The following is a 21,228-nucleotide window of genomic DNA, read 5'->3' as shown; positions in this document are numbered from 1 at the left end:
CCTAGGACTGGACAGTCGCACGGATGTCTGCCTCTCTGAGAGCTGGTGTCAAGTGTCTCGGGGTTTTTAAACGTGATCGCGGCAATTACCCTCAAGCCCTGAGCCACTGGGGGAGGGGATAAGACAGGACGGGAGTCCCAGGGTGGGTCTAGGTGAGTTCCTCCTCTATGGGATTTAGGACCCCTTCCCAAAGACTAATGCTGCCGCCCCCCACCCCAGCACTCCGAGAACCCAAAGCTAGAGATCATTCCCAGTGAGGGAGGCAGGCACTCAAGGCTGGAGAATGTTCCACAGGGGTCAGGAAGAGCTAGTACCATAAATTCCAGTGGCACCCACGAGGCAAGGGCTGGATACTGGGCCCAGATGCCTCAACTCCACCTGGGTGCACTGCCCATCCGGACTGCATCAGACTCCTAAAGAGATGACTGCAGCTTCCCAAACCACCCAAAGCCCCAGGACACCATCCTTACACCCCACAAAGCTACTCTGCCCTGCCCTCTCCTTCCCCACCACTGACAGCTGGCGCCTGGCTGCCATTCCTGAGCCCTGCTGGCCTCGGTGCCCAGGGAAGTAAGAGAAGAGGTTCCTGTGGCTTCTGATGGGGGTGGTGTCCACAGACTCCTCCCTGGCTGGTCACCCCCTCATTTCTTCCCCTGGGTACACAGGACTGCTGTCTAGACCCCTGCCCAGGGCATGCTTCTCTGCAAAGCCCTCACAGACCAGCCAGACAGCAGTGCCTGCGGCTGAAGGATGTCCACCATCCCAATATCCCACCCTCCGGTTCCTACAAAGCAGTGGGGGAGGGGTCAGAGCCCTTGTCTAGGGCAGCACTTCCTCCTTATTTCAAGACACTTTGAGGCACACATGTGTGTCTGGGGTCTCTCCTCCAAAGCAGGCAGCACCCTGGCCTTGCAGATGTCGGCAGTGCCAGGACTGTGCAGCAGGCTGCTCTGCTGGACACACAGTGCAGGGGCAGCAGAGCCCTCCACCAGTGCACCCCTGTCTTCTTAGAGCCTGGCATCTAGGAGGCACTCAAATGTATGCTGCAGGAGTCAGGTTCCATGACAACCTGCCACAACCCAGGAGAAGTATCTTAGACATCTCCCATGTTAGCAGAGCCCCTTCCAGTGCTCCCTCCTTGGGAGCCTTCTGGCCCAAGAGCCAACTTGCTAACTAAAAGCATATTACTGCAGGCGATTAACATTTCATAAGACAGTAGCAACCATAGAGCCATCCAACAGGCAGGCTGGGTGTGTGTTTCCAAGTATCCCAGGGCTTTGTGGGAATAGCATTTCAAGTGAAATAGTTACTGAGTGACCGTCTCTGACGAAATAGTGGTGCCCACATCGCCTGGCAGTGGCTCTTACCTTTCTGGAGAAGAACCGCATGCTTCCCAAGAAGGCCATTCCATCTGCCAGGATGCCATGCAGCAGCAATTATGCAATAGCTTTTCCATAAAACAGAACGGCACTTGGCTGTAAAACCTAAACACAGCAGGCACTGACCTCAGCTGAGAGTCATGTCAAGTTCAGACAGAGAAAGTGCTCGTACAGACAGTGTTCATGGCATGGGCATCATGCCCACAGCAAAAAGCTCCTGCCCTGGAGGCCAGGAGAAAACCATAGCAGGGGGAAAGAGAGTGGAGTGGTCTGACCGCTGGGTATCGGCCCCCTCTGACGATGAATAATTTGCAGAAGTGGCAGGCTCCTCAGGGGAGAGCCAGGAGGAGGGAGGTCTGGGGCAGAGCAGGGGTCAAACTTTCCACGCAGGGTTAGATATAACTGTTGTAGGCTGCACTGGTCACATGATGTCTGTCCCAGTCGCTCACTTCTGCTCTGCCATTGCAGCAGGAAGGTAGCTATGGGCAATGTAACTGACCTTAAACACATGGGTCTGATCATCATGGCTCCACTTATATGCAGCTGTATGTCTTTTTTTTTTTTTTTTTTTTTTTTGGAGTCTGGGGTCTCACTCTGTCATCCAGGCAGGAGTGCAGTGGCATGATTATGGATGACTGTAGTCTCAACTTCCGGGCTCAGCCAATCCTTCCACCTTAGTCTCCCAAGTAACTGGAACTACAGGTGCACATCACTATGCTTGGCTATTTTGTTTTGTTTTGTTTTGTTTTTTTTAGAGACAAGGTCTCACTGCATTATCCCAGGCTGGGCTCAAGCGATCCTCTCTCATCGGCCTTCCAAAGTGCTGGAATTACAGGCATGTACCACTGCACCCGGCCACAGATATATTTCTATAAAAGTTGCACCGAGTGTGTCAGCCTCTCCTGCCTCCTTTCTGCCTCCTCCACTTCTTCCTCCTCCTCCCCCCTTCCTTCTTCCCCTCTTCTTCCTCCTCCCCGCTTCCTCCTTCTCCATTTCTTCCTCTTCCTCCCCTTCTTCCTCCTCCTCCACCCCTTCCTCCTCTGCCACTCCTGAGACAGCAAGAGCAACCCTCCTCTTCCTTCTCCTCCTCAGCTGCTCAATGTGAAGACGATGAGGATGAAGGTCCCTGTAATGATCCACCTGCACTTAATGGAGAGTACATATATTTTCTCTTCCTTTTGATTTTTTGCATAACATTTCTTTTCTCTAGCTTACTTTACTATAAGAATACAGTCTATGATGTGTATAACATACAAAATTATGTGTTTATGCTATCACGAAGGTTTCAGTCAACCATAGGCTATTAATAGTTAGGTTTCAGGGAGTCAAAAGTTACATGTAAATTTTCAACTGTACAGGAAGTTGGTACCCCAGCCCCTGCAGTGTTTAAGGACTAAAGGTGTATCAGTGCCTGATAAAATTTTATTTACAAAATCATCCTAACTCAGGAACAGAAAACCAAACACTGCATGTTCTCACTTGTAAGTGGGAGCTAAACTAAGCATCTGCAAAGGCTTAGAGAATTGTATAATGGACATTGAAGTCTCAGAAGCGGGGGAAGGGGTAGAGGGACAAAAAAAAATCACCTCTCAGGTACAATCTGCCCAGGTGGGGGGTGCACTTAAGAGTCCAGACTTCTTCACCACTATACAAAATAACCATGTAACCAAAAACTATTTGTACTCCCTGAGGCTATTGAAATAAAGATAGATAAATAAATACAAAATAAAGTGACTTTTTTTTTTTTTTTACAAAATCAGGCTATGGGCCAGGTTTGGCTGGTGGGCTGTAGCTTGTGGACCCCTGGCCCAGAGAAGTAGCCTTCAGGCCAAGAGAACACCCTTGTTTTCCTTCATCTCTGGAGTCAACAGACCACCTGCCTTCCCAAACATCTTATCAAAAAAGACTGCTCTTAAAATGGGAAAGTACAGTGGTGGTGCTAGGAGCCACAGAACAGTGAAGACTGCAGCTGGTGTGACCACCGTCACACTCCATGCACTGCACACCAGCCCAGACTCCCTTAACAGGTGACACGCTCTTAGAGCAATAATGGTGAGTGCGGATCTGGAAATGACCCCAAGCCTGAAAGATCTCTCAACGTGCTCTGAATAAAAATAAATCAACACGAACTGCCCTTCTCTCCTAGCCCTGTGGCAAGACCTGCCATGGACATACGAAACATGTCTACAACAGCGGCCCGGGGGGCATCCATCAAGAGTGTCCATTGATTGAGCATGCCCTCCACTGATTGAGCAGACTCCCCAAAGCACCACACCTGAGGGAAGTCCTGCACTCCTGGGGGAGGGGTCTGGAAAGCTCACATGGCACCTACCACCTGACTGGTTCAGAAGTTCCCTTCAAGGACATGGTGTGGACCCAAAAGCCTCCAAGATGGACCCTGGGGTCCTGCCTCCACAGAGCGTCAGGCTGTGGGAACAAAGAATTGTTACAATTATGTTTTAAAACAATTTAAATCTATCATTTTAAATGTTGCGACTTTCCCTTGCTTCCAAATGTTGTCATTCTCTGCCCACCCCCACCCCCACCCCCCAGAAAACTAAAAAACATCTTGTGAATTCCAAATGTTATCTAAAATTCAGCATAACTAGGAGACTGTGTCATGTCAGTGGTCATGTATCAAAAATTGTTAATGTAAATCTTAAGTCGTGTTAAACTCGCAGGCTTCAAACTCTGGGTGGGTGAAGGGCTACGAATTTGGTGTAAATACTGGAATAAATTTGTGTTGCTTCGAGCAGTTTTTGATAACAATGCTGACCCATCTCCCTATAACCTGATTATAGAAATTAAACACTCCTTCATTTTTTTCCAGTTTCCTGTCTCTCATAGTTATGGGCAGCGAGAGAAAGCAGAGAGAAAGTAGCCGATTGTTGCTTGGACCATTTCAGCAGGTCTGGATTCATTCAGCAGGTGCTTTAGAGATCTTGATTTTTTTGTTTTTAAAGAGGGTGGAATCTGTCCTGTTTTGGCCAGGACCACAGTGACAACCCAGGACAGTCACATGGAAGTCCGTGAATGGCAGGCACCCACAGCACAGCCAGGCCAGAGCTGACATGGCCCACAACTGCTCTGAGAAGGGAAACTCTCTGGGTACGAAGAGTCTGAGCACCACCACGGGAGGGTAGAGCTGCCCACAAGGCGGCGCCGCTGCCATTCTCCCACAAACCCGGCCCATGCGGCATCTGCTGCCCTTCAGGAGAGGACAGCCTGGACTTTTCTCTGGTCACTTCCCACTCCTGCTCCAGAGCTGGGCCTGTGACTCCAGCCCATGGTCAGGACGGTGCATGACCCAGCCACAGCAGCAGGCTCAGAGACAGTGTGTGACTCCAAGAGGACCAGTCCCTGAACATGGACTTGAGGAACTGGGAGAAGGCACTCTTTCTACAGGGGCAGAGCATCTGTGGGGAGGCTGAGGGGTTGTGGGGAGGGGGCTGAGATCAGGCCCTGAGGCCCTGGACCAAGTCCTGCTTGAAGCCACCACCCAGGCTTGTTATTCCAGCCAGTGTTTCACTTTTTTTTAATACTATACATTATCTTGCAACTTGCTTTTTTCAGAGTTATATATTGGAAATGTATCCATGATAGTGTCTACAGATATGAAATATCTAGTATTTCATAGGTTAAATGGCCCATATATATATATATATATATATTTTTTTTTTTTTTTTTTTTAATGGGAGTCTCACTCTGTCACCCAGGCTGGAGTGCAGTGGCACAATCACAATTCACCATAGCCTCAATTTCCTGGGCTCAGGCAATTCTTCTGCCTCACCCTTCCAACAGCTGGGATTGCAGGCATGCACCACCACACCTGGGTAATTTTTTTATTTTTTTGTAGAGACAAGGTTTCATTATGTTGTCCAGGCTGGTCTCGAACTCCTGGGCTCAAGTGATCCTCCCACCTCAGCCTCCCAAAGTGCTAGGATTACAGGTATTGCACTGTGCCCGGCCCTCACTTTTGGTGTAAGCAACGTGGACTGCATTTCTGCCTGTGTCAGGGTTCTTTCAGGCAGCAAACCCTAATGAGTATTATGAAATAAAACATGCAATATAGAAACTTGAATTTACACACATGTGGGAAGAAAGAGGGAAGCAGATCCCCCAAAGGAGAAGCGGGAGGAGCCAGTCCCTCCACAGCCCTCCCAAGGCGGGAACACAGGAGTGGGAGGAGGGCTTGCAGGGAGACTGGGGAATGAGGCACTCAGCTCTGGAAACAGGACCTCACAAGGGCTGTTGGAGAAGCCTGCAGAAAGCCTTTGCTTCTGTGTGTCTGCAGTGAGGGGTGCAGCGGCCTGGGCTGCTGTGGGAACAGGACTGCAGCAGGAGGAGCCCACTCCCCCTGCACTCCTCTACCAATTTCTAATCTGGACGCCTTCCATGGGATGGCTCTAGCTTCTTCTCCACCCGCCAAATCTCATACACATTCCTCTGTGTGTCGAGTTTAGCCTGGAACCCCTGGGGAAGGGAATTCTGAGACGTGTGGCTTCACTTAAGCAACATCGCACTGCACACTCACTCAGAACACTTACTACACAGTGTCTCCTGAACCTGCCAGGACCTCCGACTGATCCACCCTCTAAGCACCTCTCACACAATCCCCCAGATGTGCAGGGGCTCCAGAAGCACCTGAGGCTGGAGCACCCTGTGAGCAAGCATTCCTGCCTTTGCTTCCTCCTCTCTGGCTGGGATGTCTGGAGAGTCCATGCTTCGCTTCAGTGCTGAGAAGTGGATGCTTCCTGCCAGTGGTTGAGGCCGCTGGGTCACAAGGGGACGCAGTCACAGCTCCCAAGCGACCCTCAATACGGGAAAAGCCCCACGTCTCAAAGCTCAAGGTCCTCAACTTCAGCAGGACCTTTGGGGGCTCTGCTCCTCTGCAACAGGGTCTCTCTCTCCTCAGCTCCATCACCTACAAGAAAACTCCAGTATAGTCCTTTTGCAGGCAAGCCTCACTCATGGGATGCTGTCAAAGGCAAGGGCCAGATGCCATGCCTGGCAAGGCTGGAGATCAGGGGCCCACCCCTCAGGGCACACCCTCTCCTTAGAGCAGTCCTTCACCTTGGCCACACAAGACTCGGAGCAGGGCGGGGGCAGGGCCACCTATGCCAGTTGGGTCAAACCCAGGATGGGCAGAGCTAGCGGCTCCAAAGCCCTCTCCCTGCCCACCTGACAAGGCTTCCTGAATGGGATGGCCCTATGTGAGTTTACGCATCCTGAGCCTGCTGGAAGCTTCCTCCCACTCTTGGTGGGGCCAAGCTCCGGTATTTGCATTCTCTCAGCTCCAGCCTCGTTAGTACTGAATGTTCTCTGTCTGCTTGGTGGTGAAGAACTCGGAACGCACTGCTCTGAGGCGCTCCATCCTGCCTCGTCTTCACTAACCCAACTGAATTAGTGCCCCCTGAGCAGTACAGTGCACCTGCTGGCCACCACCAAAACCCTGGCTTTCAGGGACAGTAGGCTTCCAACAGGACAGCCATCTTCTCCTGCCCTAATACCTGGATGCCGAACTAAAGCCAGTGTCCACGTGAAATCTCTGACCAGCTGCTTGCAAGCTTTTCCAGAAGTAACTTGAAAGTTCTCTGCTAGCTGGGCTTGGTGGCTCAGTCTGTAATCCCGCGCTTTGGGAGGCCGAGGTGAGTGAATTGCCTGAGCCCGCGGGTTCGAGATCTGCCTGGGCAACTTGGCGAGACTTCATCTCTACAATAAATAAAAAAAAACTAGCCTAGCCAGGCATGGTAGCACGCGCCTGTAGTTCCAACTACTTGGAAGGCTGAGGCGGAAGGATCGCCATAGCCCAGCAGGTCGAGGCTGCGTTGACTGGAAGCGTGCCACTGCCCTCCAGCCTGGGTGAGAGTGAGACTCCAACTCAAAAAAAAAAAAAAGAAAGTTCTCTGCTGCCTGGCAAGGCTCACATGCCATCTCTTTGGGGTCACCTCACTCGGACATCAGTGAGAGGCTTGGGGCAAGATTCTGACTGATAGCCCTCAAAGCACTCCATGGCCCAGTAAATTACAAGTGGGACAAAACACAGAAAACCAGCAGTTGCCAAGCTACCATGAGAAGTTATTTCTTCTTTTTGCAATTCCCTGCATTGTCTTTATAATAAAAATGGTAGGGCTGGGAGCGATTGGGTGGGATGGGGAGATGCCACAGCACAGCTCCACCATAAGGAAGGTTAAGCCATACTGCCATTGAATTATGACGTTTTGTCATGTCACAAGTCACTCGCCCAGGCATATCCTCCGCCAGTCTCAAGGATGCTGACCTTAGGATGCTGCTATGATGTCCTAGGAAAGCAACTCTTTTGACCTCTGTTAAAGAAAAGATTACCCTAACACTTGTTACAATGGCAAGGAAGACTATATTCAAAACTATTGCAATAGGGGAGACAGATCGGGCTCAACTCTGAATACAACAAAGGCAAGGGGGGATTTATAGCCAAGGAGGAGAGTAAAGGGATCAGTAAATGAAAAATTACTAAGGAGGACATCAAGGATAGGAAATTTTGGCCAGGCACAGTGGCTCATGCTTGTAATCCCAACACCTTGGGAGGCTGAGGCAGAAGGATTGCTTGAGCCCAGGAGTTCAAGACCAATCTAGGCAACATAGCAAGACCTCATCTCTACCAAAAAAAAAAAAATTAGCTGAGTGTGGTGGTATGCACCTGTAGTCCCAGCTACTTAGGAGGCTGAGGCAGGGGGGTTGCCTGAGCCCAGGAAGTTGGAGCTGCAGTGTGCTGTGATTGTGTCACTACCCTCCAGCCTGGGCAACAGAGACCTTGCCTCAAAAATAAAAATTAAAAATAAAGGATAGAATTTTTTGTGTTAAATTACCTTAAGTGTTAAGTAAAAATTACAGGAGGCCATTGTTTTGGACTAAGTTTCTGCACTAGTCCAGTTCTTTTTTTTTCTCCCCCGCCCACCCCACCCCCAGCACTTTTCTGTCTATAAAACCAACCTGTCTGCTCAGCTCATTACAACACTCATTCTGTTTTGTAGAATGAAGTGCTGCCCAATTAAAGAATCACAAATCCAATCATAATCTTAAAAGTGTTAAGGTTGCAGATAACTGAAACCACTTTTGTCAGACCCAGATAAAATAGGGTTGGAAGACATGGAGAGGATGCTCATGTTACATGTCTGAGACTTTCTAAAAACCCCACAAGAAACCCTTTTACATCCTTCATACATCTCATGTAAACATTCTTCAGGCCTGCAGTAATTCAGTTAAGATGCTCTGGAAAGAACACTTGTCCAGTAATGGCATCTCCACCAACGAACGGACAATAACTCTGACTTGGAGCCTCTGGAACCAATTTACTCTGTTGCTCAGCAACTTATGTGAACCACTCCCTTTTTGTTAACAAAAGCCTCCCTTGCCCTTTCCTCACTAGACGTACTGGTGGCTTGCTATTCCATGCATTCTGGGTTATAATCCTCATTTTTCATTCCGGAGTAAACTCAACATATTTAGAGATAATTTTCTCTTGTCTTCTTCTAGGGTGACAAAACTAAATGTGTTGCAATTTTGTCTTTCGACATGGATTCTTGGTAAAGGCAGACCAAGATAATCACCAAGGGTAGGGTGTGAGGAACTTAATCAGATATGGGAGGCGATCAGACATCCAGGGAGAAGGGATGACTTCACAGGATTCTTTGCTAAGATTAGACTATTCAGGCCTAGTCCAAAAGGGGGCTCAAAAGACCCTGACTAAAGTTTGGTCAAAGAGGGTCTCTGTGCTCTCTAATGAACTGAGATCCTGAACGCCTGTCTTGATATAACTGTAGCCCGGGTAACGATATTTAAAAAGTCATCTTTGTTTTTTTTAAAGACAGGGTCTCACTCTGTCACCCAGGCTGGAGAGCAGTGGCACAATCATAGTTCACCGCAGCCTCCAGTTCCTGGGCTCAAGTGATCCTCACACCTCAGTCTCCCAAGTAGATGGCAGTAGAGGTATGTGCCACCATGCCCAGTTAATTTTATTATTTGTTGCCAAGGCTGGTCTCAAACTTTTGGGCTCAAGCGATCCTCCCACCTTGACCTCCCAAAGTGCTGGGATTACAGACGTGAGTCACTTGTGATTTCAAAAAGGCTGAAATTCTCTGCTGGGCCTGCCTATGTCATGGCACCTTCGTTTTTTCTGTGAGTGTTGGCAGGGAGCTAGGGAGGGAATAAATACATCCCTAGGAAGGCCCTGGGTTTTCCCAAGAGTTTATCTATCTATCTATCTATTTAAGTTGGAGTCTCACTTTGACGACCACACTGGAGTGCAGTGGCACGCTCCCAGCCACCGCAGTATCGACCTGCTGGGCTCGGCGATCCTTCCAAGTAGCCGGAACTACAGGCGCGCGCTACCACGCCCGGCTAATTTTTTTTATTTATTGTAGAAACGAGGTCTCGCCAAGTTGCCCGGGTGGGTCTCGAACCCACGGGCTCAGGCAATTCACTCCCCTCGGCCTCCCAAAATGCTGGGATTACAGGCTGAGCTTCCCAAGAGTTTAAGTCTCCGGAAATCGGAGCCATGAAAAAGCCCTTCCATCCACGCGGGGCCCGCACCCAGAGACAAGCCCCGCCGCTGACGCGCGTAGGGCCGATTCCGTCCCGCCTCGGAGCTCTTCCCACCAGCACTGGAACATCTCACAGACTGCTGCCGGAACCCACTGTGCCCGCCCCGCCCGGCGCACCCCAGCGGTGATTTCCCTCTTGCCGCGCGCTTGCGGTGTCGCATCAGAATGGCGTCAGAGGCGAGCGCCCCGACGTTGCGCATGCGTAGGACAGAGCTAGCGCCCGCGTCCCAAGAACTGAGCCGACGCGCTCCCAAGTAGTCTAAGTGACCCCAGGGCTCGCGCCGCCCCGCCCCCTCGAAGATCAGCCAATGGGCGCGCAGGATCCGCCCCATGACGACACGAGCCCCTCCCCTGGAGACGCGCGCCACGCAGCCGTCACCGGCCAAGGGAGTGAAGGAACTGAGGGGTGTGGGGCTGCCGACGGCTGGGCGTAGGGTCCGCTGCGCGGCCGCCATGAAGCTTACGCGGAAGATGGTCCTGACCCGTGCCAAGGCCTCGGAGCTGCACAGCGTACGCAAGCTCAACTGCTGGTGAGGCGGAGAAGGGAGACTCCCACCCGGCACGTCCGCCCCGTGGGTGGGGAGCGGAGGGGCCCGGAGTGGTGGTCGCCTCGGCCAGTCGCTGCCCCAGGTTAACCCCCGCGGCCTGCCCAGCCTGCCTGGTCCTGGGGCCCGCAGCCTCGGAGGGTTCCCACAGCCCAGGCGGCCGTTGGCAAAGATCGTTCCAGCATTTCTAGGCTCCCTGAGCGGTGATATTAAGACATAGTCTCCAACGTGCCTCTGTTGCTCCACACAAGTGAAATTATGCAGTGGGCTTTCAGACAGCGGCAGTGGGCAGATGATGGTGCCCTCTGCGGAGGGGTGTGACATTTGAATTGCCAGTTTGCTGATAGGGTGGAAGATCCAGTCAGTTAACTCCACTTCAGAAAGATAATTAAGACTCTAAAGGAATGAGTCCCGAAACACATTGGGAATTGCCAACTGGGGGACGGCTGTGTCCAGGGTACTCGCTGTCTGGCAGGTGCCAGGAAGCGACAAGGGACATGGGTGCTGCGGGATCGATGCAAGCAGGTCTCACCGTGCCAAGAAAGACCAGAAGCTTCTAAAGGAGGCAGCCTGAAGTTAAGGCCTGCAAGACCTACAGGTGTCCCCTGGGAACTCACTGTGCAGGTGGGGGATGAGGGCACAGCCAGAGCACACTCTTGCTCTCTATGATGTTAGCAGACTGACTAGAGTATGTGAGTTATGCGTGTTCACTATAAAGCCTTTTTCTTGGCCCCGGCACATCTGGGTGTTTGGACCACAATTTCCTTGTGTAATTTCTTTCAATAATGCATTTCTTTGTTTTCTGGCACGGGATGGTCAATACTTTAAGCAGGGAGAAACAACAAACCTATTTCAGGCTTTCAAAGTTTGCTTCATATGTCGCATGTTTAGCCTTTCAATTTGGCCTCTCATGAATACTCTGTTGTTTATGCCAGTGAAGGAAATTAACCTTCTGCTATTCAATGACCATGAGAATGAGTAAATATTTTTTTGTCCTACAAATGTAGTAAGGCCTACTGCTCCTTAGACACCCCCCAAGCATCAAACATATGGTTTTGTTGAAAATCTATAAGAAAACAATTTTGACACCTTTGCTTGTTACCTGGACAATCTTTCTTTTTTATTGTGTCGTTAAAATTATAGAATCTTAAGGTTTGTAGGCGGTCATTGTTCATTTTTGAAATTTTTGTTTTCAGTATTTTTATTCAACTTTAACAAAATTAAAGTACGTGTGTCTTTTCTTTCCCCAGGGGCAGCCGTCTCACAGATGTAAGTATTGTGTTGATCATCTCAAGATGGCCCCATCCCGAAAGCTGTGGCTCCTTCCCCAAGAGAATTGTTAAATTGACAAAGCTGCAGCCATCAATTCATTCCCACACTTAGTACTGTGTTCACTTAGCAGTTTTTGTAATGCAGAACCACTGATGAAAAGACAATTCTCTAATGCCTACATTTGCTTGGAAGTTTCTGTAAACATTCCCATCAACAAGACACTCTGTCACTTGCTGGTCTTGCTCACAGAGGAAGGGAACAGAATTAGGGGCCCAGCCTAGAACTTATTCTCACCTGGAAAGTAATCCGAGGAGGGCGTATTCACCTGGTTAAGGAGAAGTGTGACCGTCTCCTTAGTCTCCTTATCTTCCTCCCCTCTTGGTCAGATCCAGCCTCATGTCTCCCACACCCCACCCCACCAGCCTGCAGAGGTTGAGTCTTGTGGGGGAGAACTTGAGCCTGTGGCTCTGTGAAGAGATTTCCGTTTCCTTTTCTCTTTCTCTCTCAGTCCTAGGATGAATGTCCCCAGCTTACAGAGGGATGTGTGCCAATAATTTTTTTTTTCTTATCATCCTTTGTTTTGTAACTTAAACTATACTTTTCCTTAAAACAAAATGCTGCTGAGTATCTGGTCCAGACACATTCTGCCTCATGCTGTAACTAGAATGCTGCATATTTAACAGCAAACATACAAAAGTACTGTGATCAGACACTTGAATCCCTCACACATTATGAAGCATTCTGCCCAGACTGTGCACTTGTTGAGGTCAGGGGCCCAGCATATAGTGGGTTCTCGTGTATGTGGGGTCACCCCATGCAGTAGCCCTACAGGCAGTGAAGGATTTGTGGACCATCTGAGCCCCTCACTGCTCTGTCCCAGACGTGAATGTGGTCTGAGAGCCAGTCTCAAGCCTGTCTCCCTTTCAGCCTGGTTTTGTTGGCAAGAAGGGACTTCCACTCCTTCCTTATATCTTGGAGGCAGCAAGAAGAAAGTCTGCCCCAGCACAGGGGACCTTGAGGTCCCCTTACCTGACAATCTCTGAGGGCATCTAAAGTAATGAATACTCTGTCTCTACAACTGGTGGCCTTTGATAGCATGATGCCATTTTAAAATTGCATATATATGAAGAGAGAGTGTGCAAGTGAGCATGAGTCTCACGCTTCTTAAGTTTGGGGGAGCATTGGCTGCATATGTACACATCTATATGTAAGCACACAGGGCGTGACACAGCCCAGCATGCTCACATGTATTCCTTCTGAGTGCTCGTGCTCAGCGATGTTTGCCAGTCACGTTCTTTTCCTTCTAGATTTCCATATGCCGGGAAATGCCCAGCCTGGAGGTGATCACCCTCAGGTACTGCACGCTTGCCATCTTGCCAAGCCTGGGGCATGAAAGCTGGGAAATAGTCTCACATTGCTCCTGTGGGCCCGAGGGCTGAGGTGACCTGGAAACGCCCAGCAGTCGGGAGAGTGGCTTCTGGAGCAAGGCTGTGAGAGCCAGGCAGCCCCTGCAGCTCCAGGCTCCACCTTCCTCCCTCAGGGTCACCCTGGGCCTCCTGTGGCTTCCATCCCTTGCCAGCCCTGCCCATCCTCTGCCTCTGTGCTCCAAAAAGTCATCTCTGCACTCCCTGGCCACAGTCAGCAGGTGGAGCCCCTGTGATGAGCAACCTCCCCGGCTGCCCTCACAGTGGCAGTGTCTGCCTCCAGGGACTCCATTGTCTCAGCCTATCTTGCCCTCTTGGCTTCATAACTGCCAGGAGTCCCCAGTTCCTTTACATCCCATGACCTGTCATTACTAGCAGTCCCTCTCCTGGGAATCATTGTTCTTCTGACAGATCAAGGAATTTAAAGAGCCAAAAGTTCTTATGGGAATTTAGGTCACTTGGCAAGTATGGGGTATCTGGGGAAAGGAAGAGCGCCCTGTGCCCGTGAACGCCCTCCCACCCACTTGACCTGAGGAGGAAGCTGACATTCGTAGCTCACACTGCCCCCAGATGCCGGGTGGGTGCCTTCTGTAGTTCCCCCATGTGACATCTCACAAAGAGCTAAACCCTCGGGGAAGGCAGACTCCCTGTTAGGTGGTTCAGAAGGTTCCAGACTCACCATCTGGGAGGGGCTATTGTAGGTTTTGATCCCTGTGCCAGCGGCTGTGACCGACAGCCTCCTTGATCACAGCCCCACAGGTGGGCCAGCCCTTCTCATCCCTGAGACTCTTCCGGCCAGTTCATTTTTCATTACACCTTCTGAAGTTGGTATTGATGCCTGTATCCAGTCTGTTGCCCACCGTGAGGCTGAGGCTTGTCCACCTGGTATTCAGGATCCCCTCCTCCTGCAGCGCTGGCACAGCCTGTCCTGCCTGTGCCTTCTTGCCTAATGAGTGAATGGATGGACTTAGAACCGTTCTCCTGATCAGATCCAAGACCTCCTGCTTCTTGGCTACCTACCTCAGGCAGAGCATGGGTCTGTTCTGTGCCTTGGTTTCCTTATCTGCAACACGGAGAGTCCTGCACACCCCACAGGACTGATGAGGAGTGGCTGTAGTCACGACATAGAGCATCTGGCAAGTGTGCAGGCATCAGTTGCCCATTGTTGATGCTATAGTTATTGTGAAGTGAAAATTTCAGTCCCTGCCTCAGAAATAAATGTATAACTTTTGGTTCCCCCAGAATGACAGAAAACTTGAAGTGGGGTGTGGATTTAGCCCTGTCTCTACCACACACGACCGACGGAGAGTTGCTTCTCAGCCTCTCTGAGCGTCAGGCTTCTCCAGTACAGTGGGGATTCTTGTCACATGTTGGGAAGAAGGGGACACCCAAAGTGTCTGGCCCAGCACAGGTACACAGCACATGGATGTCTGACTGGTGGAACTGAGTGGGGATCACCACGGTGTGAGGATTGCCACATGCACATTGGCCTCTGAGATGAGGTCATGGCATTGGCCTTAGCGCCCATAGGTGGAGAGCAGTGGAGGAGGAAGCCGAGGGCACTGCCTGGGGGGATGTGTCCTGTACTTCATGCTGCCTGTGCCTCAGGCAGTTCCCTGATGGAAGGATCCCACAACCTTAGTTTTTTGCTCTTGGTAAAGTGGATCTGCCTCCAACCTAGACACTAAGTGAAATAATGCAGAGGACAGATTTGGCAATCTCTTGGCACCAGAAGCTGCATGATGAGTGCTCAGTGTGGCAGGCAGCCCTGGGGGACCAGCCCTCCCCTCAGAGTACGTGGTGGACATGAATGCAGCTCTGCGGGCAGAATGCAGCAGCTGGACTGGCATGTCCGGTCCCTGGTTTGTGGGAGAATGCACAGCCACCTTTGCATGAGGGGACAGGCATTTGGCTGTGGAGTGGAACTGTGGGGCAAGTCTTCAGTGGGTGGGTTAGACCAGTAGGTCCCTGCTGCATACTGCCTTGTGCTTCTGTATCTTTCATGTGATCCCTTCCTGTAGAACAGAAGTTTAGCCTGTTTCCTTTGTTTCTTTATTGTGGGGTCTTGGCTCTGTGTGATGTGGCACCTGCATGAATTTTTTGCCGTGAAGTTTCTGGCCACTGCTTTGGGGTAGTGATGTATCCTTGGGAAGCCCTTGTTCCCTCCCTGTGGAGGAGGATGAAAGTCCCCCAGCAGCACCCTGAGATGGCTTACTAAGGAGCTGGGGCCGAAAGGATGCCCCTGGGGCCTGCTCCGACCCACCTTCCAGCACAAGGATCCTCCCAAAAGCTTTCTCCTCCATCCTTGGGTCTTCAAGGCATGAAACTTGTTACCTTCAGTGTTTGGCCTCCTCAAGAGGCAGAATACCCATGAGTGTCTTGTTCCAGCACTTGTGACAGATGGGACCCTGTCCCTAGCCACCCTCCTAACCGTGGTCCTCTACATGCAGTGTCAACAGCATATCAAGCCTGGAGCCCATGAGCCGCTGCCAGCACCTGAGTGAGCTGTACCTGCGGAAAAACTGCATCCCCAGCCTGACTGAGCTCTTCTACCTGAAGGAGTTGCCGCGCCTGCGGGTGCTGTGGCTAGCCGAGAACCCGTGCTGCGGCACCAGTTCCCACCACTACCGAATGACCGTGCTGCGCACCCTGCCCCGCCTGCAGAAGCTGGACAACCAGGGTGGGTGGCATGGTCAGTGACTTGTGCAACAGAATTTCCCACCTCTCCTCTTATCCTTTCCGTAGATCCCTAATCAGGCATGATGTAGAGTCTCCTCCATGCCATCTCCTCAAGGAGCAACCCCCAGCCTGCACTATCCCTCTGAATTGTCATCCGCACGGCCTCTCAGCTAGGTGCAGCATGCAGTCCCCTGTGATGGACAGGTGCTTAGGCCTGGCTGTTGAGGGTTGCTAGGCAGTCTCTTCTGCTCCTGTGAAGAGCAGTGCAGCTTTAGACATGGTTCACTGTCCTGCGTGACTCTAGGGTGGCCACTGCTGCAGGCAAGAGTTCCCATCACTTCTCCCAGCCCAAGGGGCCCACTCTCACACTCTCCCCACCGGGGGTGCATGGGGCTTACTGTGATTCTGACACATAGCTCCTTGGTCACCCATGAGAGAGCCATTCATGTGGTTGTGGCCTTGGTTACCCATAAAAGGGTCACTTGTGACTGTGGCCTCAGTCACCCATGAGGGAGCCGCTCATGTGGCTGTGGCCAGGTGTGCTGGCCCTGCTGAAAGTCCTAGCTCCCTGTGTTCCTGGGGGCTGTTCCTTTTCTTGTTAACCAACAGGCATTCCTAGCAGGTTGGTTTCTTTTCTTGTCAGTTATATGGGCACAATTATTTTCTCTCAGGTAAATGATTTTATTGTAAATAAACTTCAGGGAAACTAAGTCATGTGAGTGAGATAGAGTGAGTATAGCGTAGTCTCTTTTTAACATTCGTCGTACTTGAAGCTTCTCTGAGTATTTGCTTTAGCAGTTGCTGGTGTTTAGATTCACATGCCTTCATCAGCCATCGGCTGCATGTCCGACCCGTGCTAGGGCTCTGAATGGGAAGGTGGTGGGACTGGCCCTGCCCTCTGGCCTCGAGGTGGGCAGATGTGTGATTTCAAATCAGACCATGCTGGGGCCCGCAGTAAGGACCAGAACCATGGCATGGTGTACACCTGGGGAGGCCACTCTGATTTCATCCTCTCTGCTTTTCCCCAAAGCTGTGACAGAGGAGGAGCTATCCCGTGCATTGATGGAGGGAGACGAGATCACCACCCCGGGCAGAATGGGCATGGACAATGGCTGCCCTGAGCCATCCTACACTCTGGGCCCCATCAGCTCTGCTGCCGAGACCAACCGGGACTTGCTGGGCAACAGCGAGGAGGAGGCAGAGTGAGGCTCCAGGCAGTGGGGACTCCACGCCCATCCTGGGCCCTATGGGGAGCTGAGGGGTGCTTTCTGTGACCTGCCTCTTGGGCCGTGAGGGTGGGGTTGTCTAAGGTGGTGTTCTTTCCCGTCTGTCCTCCAGGTGTGACTTCAGGACCCCTCTGTCAGTAATTTTGGTAGCACATCCGTGTTTCTGTCAGCCTGCACATGTTCTGGGGGCAGGATCATGTGGGGGTGCAGGGAGCTGGCAGGGACACAGCCTGGAGGCCACACTCAGTGGAGGGATTAGTGGGCACATGAGGATGCTGACTGCGGCCATCAGTGGCCTTGGGCCAGGCCGTGGAGGGGCTGTATGGCTGAACCGCGCTGCTCCTGGCATGTGGCTCAGGCACCTCTGAGGGCAATTTCCTGTATGTTCTGAATGTGTTTGAGCAGAAACACCAGATGTGCTGTAGAGACAGTTCTTTGGGGGTGGTCCCAGGCTGTCCAGGAGTCCACATGGCTGGTCACGCCCCATGGTATGTCCCTCCTGTGGGGGCCACCGGGATGCGACTTCCAAGGTGGGCTGGTGCTGCCCAGTGCCTGGACTTTGGCCCATGTTATTTGTTTGTAGGTGCCCCTCACCCTGCCCTGCTGCCCTGGGTGAACACGCTACAGCTGGGGAGCCCTGGGGTATAGAAGGTTGCCCCCTTGCATGAAGAAGAAGCACAGCTCCCTAGGGTCCCTTTGCCTCACAGAGCTGGCTTCCCTCTCTTTCCCTGCATCCTGGGTGGGGTGTGTGACATGGGATGTGACCTGCAGGCATCATCTGCAAAGGTGATGGGTGCCCTGAACCCCCGCCCCTCATACACCTTTGTCTCCCTGTAACCAGCAGTGACCAGGGCCAGCTCTGCCAGAAGCCCCTTTCCCAGGACCAGTTTCCTTCTTTCTCACAAAGGGACACTTCCAGCAGTCACAAGAACAGGGTGAGTGACCGAGGCCACTCTGGATGGGTGGCTGCTACACCCTCTGCCCAGAATTTAGAAATGGGGGGCAAGGTTGGAGATATCACCGGGGGCCTCACAGAGCCAAGTCCCAAAGAGTGAGCTGACCCTCAGGACCCATGTTCCTGGGTTCCAGACCTAGGCTACTTAGAAATTGCTGAGCAGGAAGAAGGTACTTGGGGCAGCAGAGCTGGTTTCAGTGGAAAGTGGCAGCCTCAGAGAGAGGAATCCCCAAAACCAACACCCAGTGAGCCACATGGCATGAGGGGGGCCCCAGGCAGTGGGCAGACCTCCCATGTCTGTTGGTGCTGGAAACTTCTAGGCCATCCTGGGTAGGCTGGTATGACCATGCTAAAGGTGGCAGAGAGTTGCTGCTTATGGAGAGACCTCCTGTCTGCAGTTGGATATGGGGAGCGTCTTGTCCCAACCAGGGTGGCTGGGAACATCGTTGGTGCCAGAGCACTGGGTAGCAGATCCCGGGGCTCTGGGCCAGTGCCGTGATGAGAAGGCTGAGTGGCAGCAGCCCGGTGACAGCATCTGAGACACACGGGAGGGCAAGGGAGACTTGCAGGGAGGCAGGAGCCTTAGGCTGTGGCAGAGGTCGGGATCAGGCAGGTATGTCACTCTTCTAGCCTCACACGTCATCTTGTATGTATAGAACCCTCCCTGCCTTCTGGCACCATCCCTTCATGGGACACAGAAGCTGTGCAGTGGCTCCGTGGTGCGTGGCTGTGAGCACGTCACATGCTGTTCTGGCTGCTCAGCCTCTGTGCCTCAGTTTCATCTGTGAATGTGGGCCTTGGCCCTCCCAGACTGCGAAATGGGTGAATCCATGTGGAGTAAGCGACATGTGTGTTCATGGCTGAGAGTTTCCTTTGTATGGACTCTCTCTGTGTCTGTACGGACATTTGCCTGGAAGGTCCCCACCCCTAGGCTGTCCACTCCATGTGGGTCCTTGCAGTGGAGAGCAGCCTCGTGTTGCTGGGGTGGTCTTAGCCCATCCCTTGTCTGCCCTCAGAATATCCTGACCGCCATCCTGCTGCTGCTGCGGGAGCTGGATGTGGAGGGGCTGGAGGCTGTGCAACAGACAGTGGGCAGCCAGCTGCAGACCTTGCGTAGGCGGGAGCGACCAGAGCTGCAAGAGCATGCAAAGTGACCATCCTGGGAACCTGGACAGGCCCTCTACATGGAGCCCAGTGGCTCCCTGGCAGCTGGGAGCTGGAGAGCCACTGCTGCAGCCCCACATGGAAACCAACCTGGTTTGCTACACAGGCTGGGGATATTGGGAATGTCTGACAGGCTGAGTGACCTGGCTCCTGTTTCAGCGGCCAAGGAGGAACCAGCAGGGCTGGGAGAGATGGCTGCTCACACCAGGACGTCTGGAACTCCCTTCTGTGCTTGGTAGGATCTGGGCTCCGCTTGGCACTTCTTAAAGAGAGGGCTGGTGGGCATCCTTCGCAATAAAGCATTATCCAAATCAGATATGGAGGCGCTAGCTCCCACATAGCAGGCTGGCCCTGACATTCTTCTGAGGTTAGGCTGTGTCTCGGCATGAGAGGGCACAGTCATGAGCGGCTCTGCTGCTTCAGTCCTTAGTCCTCGGACAGGTTTCTGTGGCCCACCAGAGACAATTGGAATGGTGACATCCCTGCTGACAGCTGACTTGGCTCGCCATTGCCTGCTTCTGTTGAGAATATTTTTTTTGGTGCAAGGTGGGACATAGGCACCCTCTCTCCTCTGAAGAACATTGCAGGAGTTGGGGCGTCCACCTGGCTCCAAGGGAAACCTAGGACTGCAGCCCTGCTCTATTGGCTCCAGGCATGGCCACCAGAAGCAGCTGGGCATCTGAAAGGTTTTTCTCTGGAAGAGCCACAGGTCTGGTGAGGATGCCAGAGTTTGGGCAATGACCCAAAGCTCTGGGACTTTCCTAGTGTCCCCCAAAAGGATGCAATCACATGAAAGGGGAAGAGTGTAGCCTTTGAGCCACTATGGAGAAAAATCATCTGCTGTGGTGACACAAGTGGAACTGAAGCAAGAGGTGGCTTTCCCTCTGCCCCCATCCAGTTAGGAGTTGGAACACAGATCTCCATCATGCCCACATCCCCAACAGACTGAGAGCATGTTGGGTTGTGTAGTGACAGCATGGGGAGACCACTGCTTGCCCAAGCCTGGCCATGTGCAGACTGTCACACCATTTGAAGAAGAAGCTGCATGCATCTTGGTAAGATCCATTTTCAGAATTGGCAGGAGCCACTGCAGCTGGACCTGGAAGCTTAGGGAAAGGAATTTTGTCTGTGGGGTGCTTCGTAAGCTCTTGGGAGGATGGGAGGCAGCACTGGGAACTCCTGGGGCCTGTCCATGCCTCGTTGTCATGTGATGTCAGATGCTCAGTTAATCTCTTCCCGTTGGCTCTTGATTTGTGAGAGGGGCTGAGATGGAAGGACTTTCCACATGATAGGGTGTTTCCTGGTCTCCTTTTGACCTGAGCAGGACATAGTCGTTCTCTGTGGAAGCACTCCTGTGGTTTCTGTCTCCAGGTGCCTGGAGTGTGCTCACAAGTGTCTTACCACTGGGGGTTCAGAGTCCCGTCAGTTGAGACATAAGGAAAGCATTTAAAGTCTTTGCTGCCAGTGGGGTGCTCAGGATAGACACGGGCCCACCCAGAACCCCTCTCCACAGAGCAACCCTGGGAGCCTTGGCATCTGAGTGGCAACGTCTAGGGTGTGGCAACAGCCTGGGCATGGAGCATGTGCCACCAACATGTGGTGGCTGAATTTTTCCCCAGCCGGGGAGAGCAGCGGAGTCCCAGAATGGCCTCACAGAGTGACGTGTGGTTGAACTGCAGGCCTGCATCCAAATACCACACCCCTACACGGGGCCCCCGTGGTCAGGGGCTCTGCTCTCTATCCTGAAACGCCTGACTATAGAATGAGGGCTGCTGCTCATCCATTTGCAATGGGCCCCAAGAGCTCTGTAGCTGGGCCTGGCCTCAGATGTTGTTGGAACATCAGATGTCACCCTGTCCTTGCAAGTCCATTCCAAAACAGCACCATCGTTTTTCATGTTAAAAATGCAATCCTACGCCAGCAGCAAAGCTGCATGGCACAGCAGTATGCTGGGCAGGATGGGTGGTCATGATTCCAGGCTGGGAGACCAGCCCAGCTGGTG

The 21,228-nt window shown here is 52.2% G+C and overlaps 1 protein-coding gene across 2 annotated transcripts; it reads left to right on the top strand.

Annotated features, from left to right (window-relative positions):
* The first annotated feature begins 10,239 nt into the window (after positions 1 to 10,239).
* CUNH21orf2 (chromosome unknown C21orf2 homolog) lies at positions 10,240 to 20,459 on the top strand. Of its 2 annotated transcripts, XM_008056416.2 has the most exons (7): positions 10,240 to 10,491; positions 11,757 to 11,775; positions 13,086 to 13,132; positions 15,653 to 15,882; positions 16,912 to 17,083; positions 17,949 to 18,042; positions 19,079 to 20,459. In XM_008056416.2, the coding sequence occupies exons 1-7, from the start codon at positions 10,292 to 10,294 to the stop codon at positions 19,214 to 19,216; spliced, it is 900 nt and encodes a 299-aa protein (XP_008054607.2). In that variant the 5' UTR covers positions 10,240 to 10,291; the 3' UTR covers positions 19,217 to 20,459. The 2 variants fall into 2 exon arrangements, with proteins under 2 accessions (XP_008054607.2, XP_021567209.1); XM_021711534.1 differs by lacking the exons at positions 10,240 to 10,491; positions 11,757 to 11,775 and having other exon boundaries at positions 13,104 to 13,132; positions 15,662 to 15,882.
* Positions 20,460 to 21,228: the final 769 nt, after the last annotated feature.

Source organism: Carlito syrichta, unplaced genomic scaffold, assembly GCF_000164805.1.
Source record: "Carlito syrichta isolate Samal-C Ts95f unplaced genomic scaffold, Tarsius_syrichta-2.0.1 Scaffold302353, whole genome shotgun sequence".
Lineage (NCBI taxonomy): Eukaryota > Metazoa > Chordata > Mammalia > Primates > Tarsiidae > Carlito > Carlito syrichta.
Note: the sequence above shows the minus strand (reverse complement) of the source record. Positions and strands in the feature narration are given on the sequence as shown.

Excerpts from the sequence above, each read along its gene's own strand:
- CUNH21orf2 (XM_008056416.2), top strand. The coding sequence starts at position 10,292 with ATGACGACACGAGCCCCTCCCCTGGAGACGCGCGCCACGCAGCCGTCA. Across the intron at positions 15,883-16,911 it reads GCAGAAGCTGGACAACCAGG|CTGTGACAGAGGAGGAGCTA; the intron begins GTGGGTGGCATG and ends TTTTCCCCAAAG. Across the intron at positions 17,084-17,948 it reads AACAGCGAGGAGGAGGCAGA|CAGTGACCAGGGCCAGCTCT; the intron begins GTGAGGCTCCAG and ends CCCTGTAACCAG.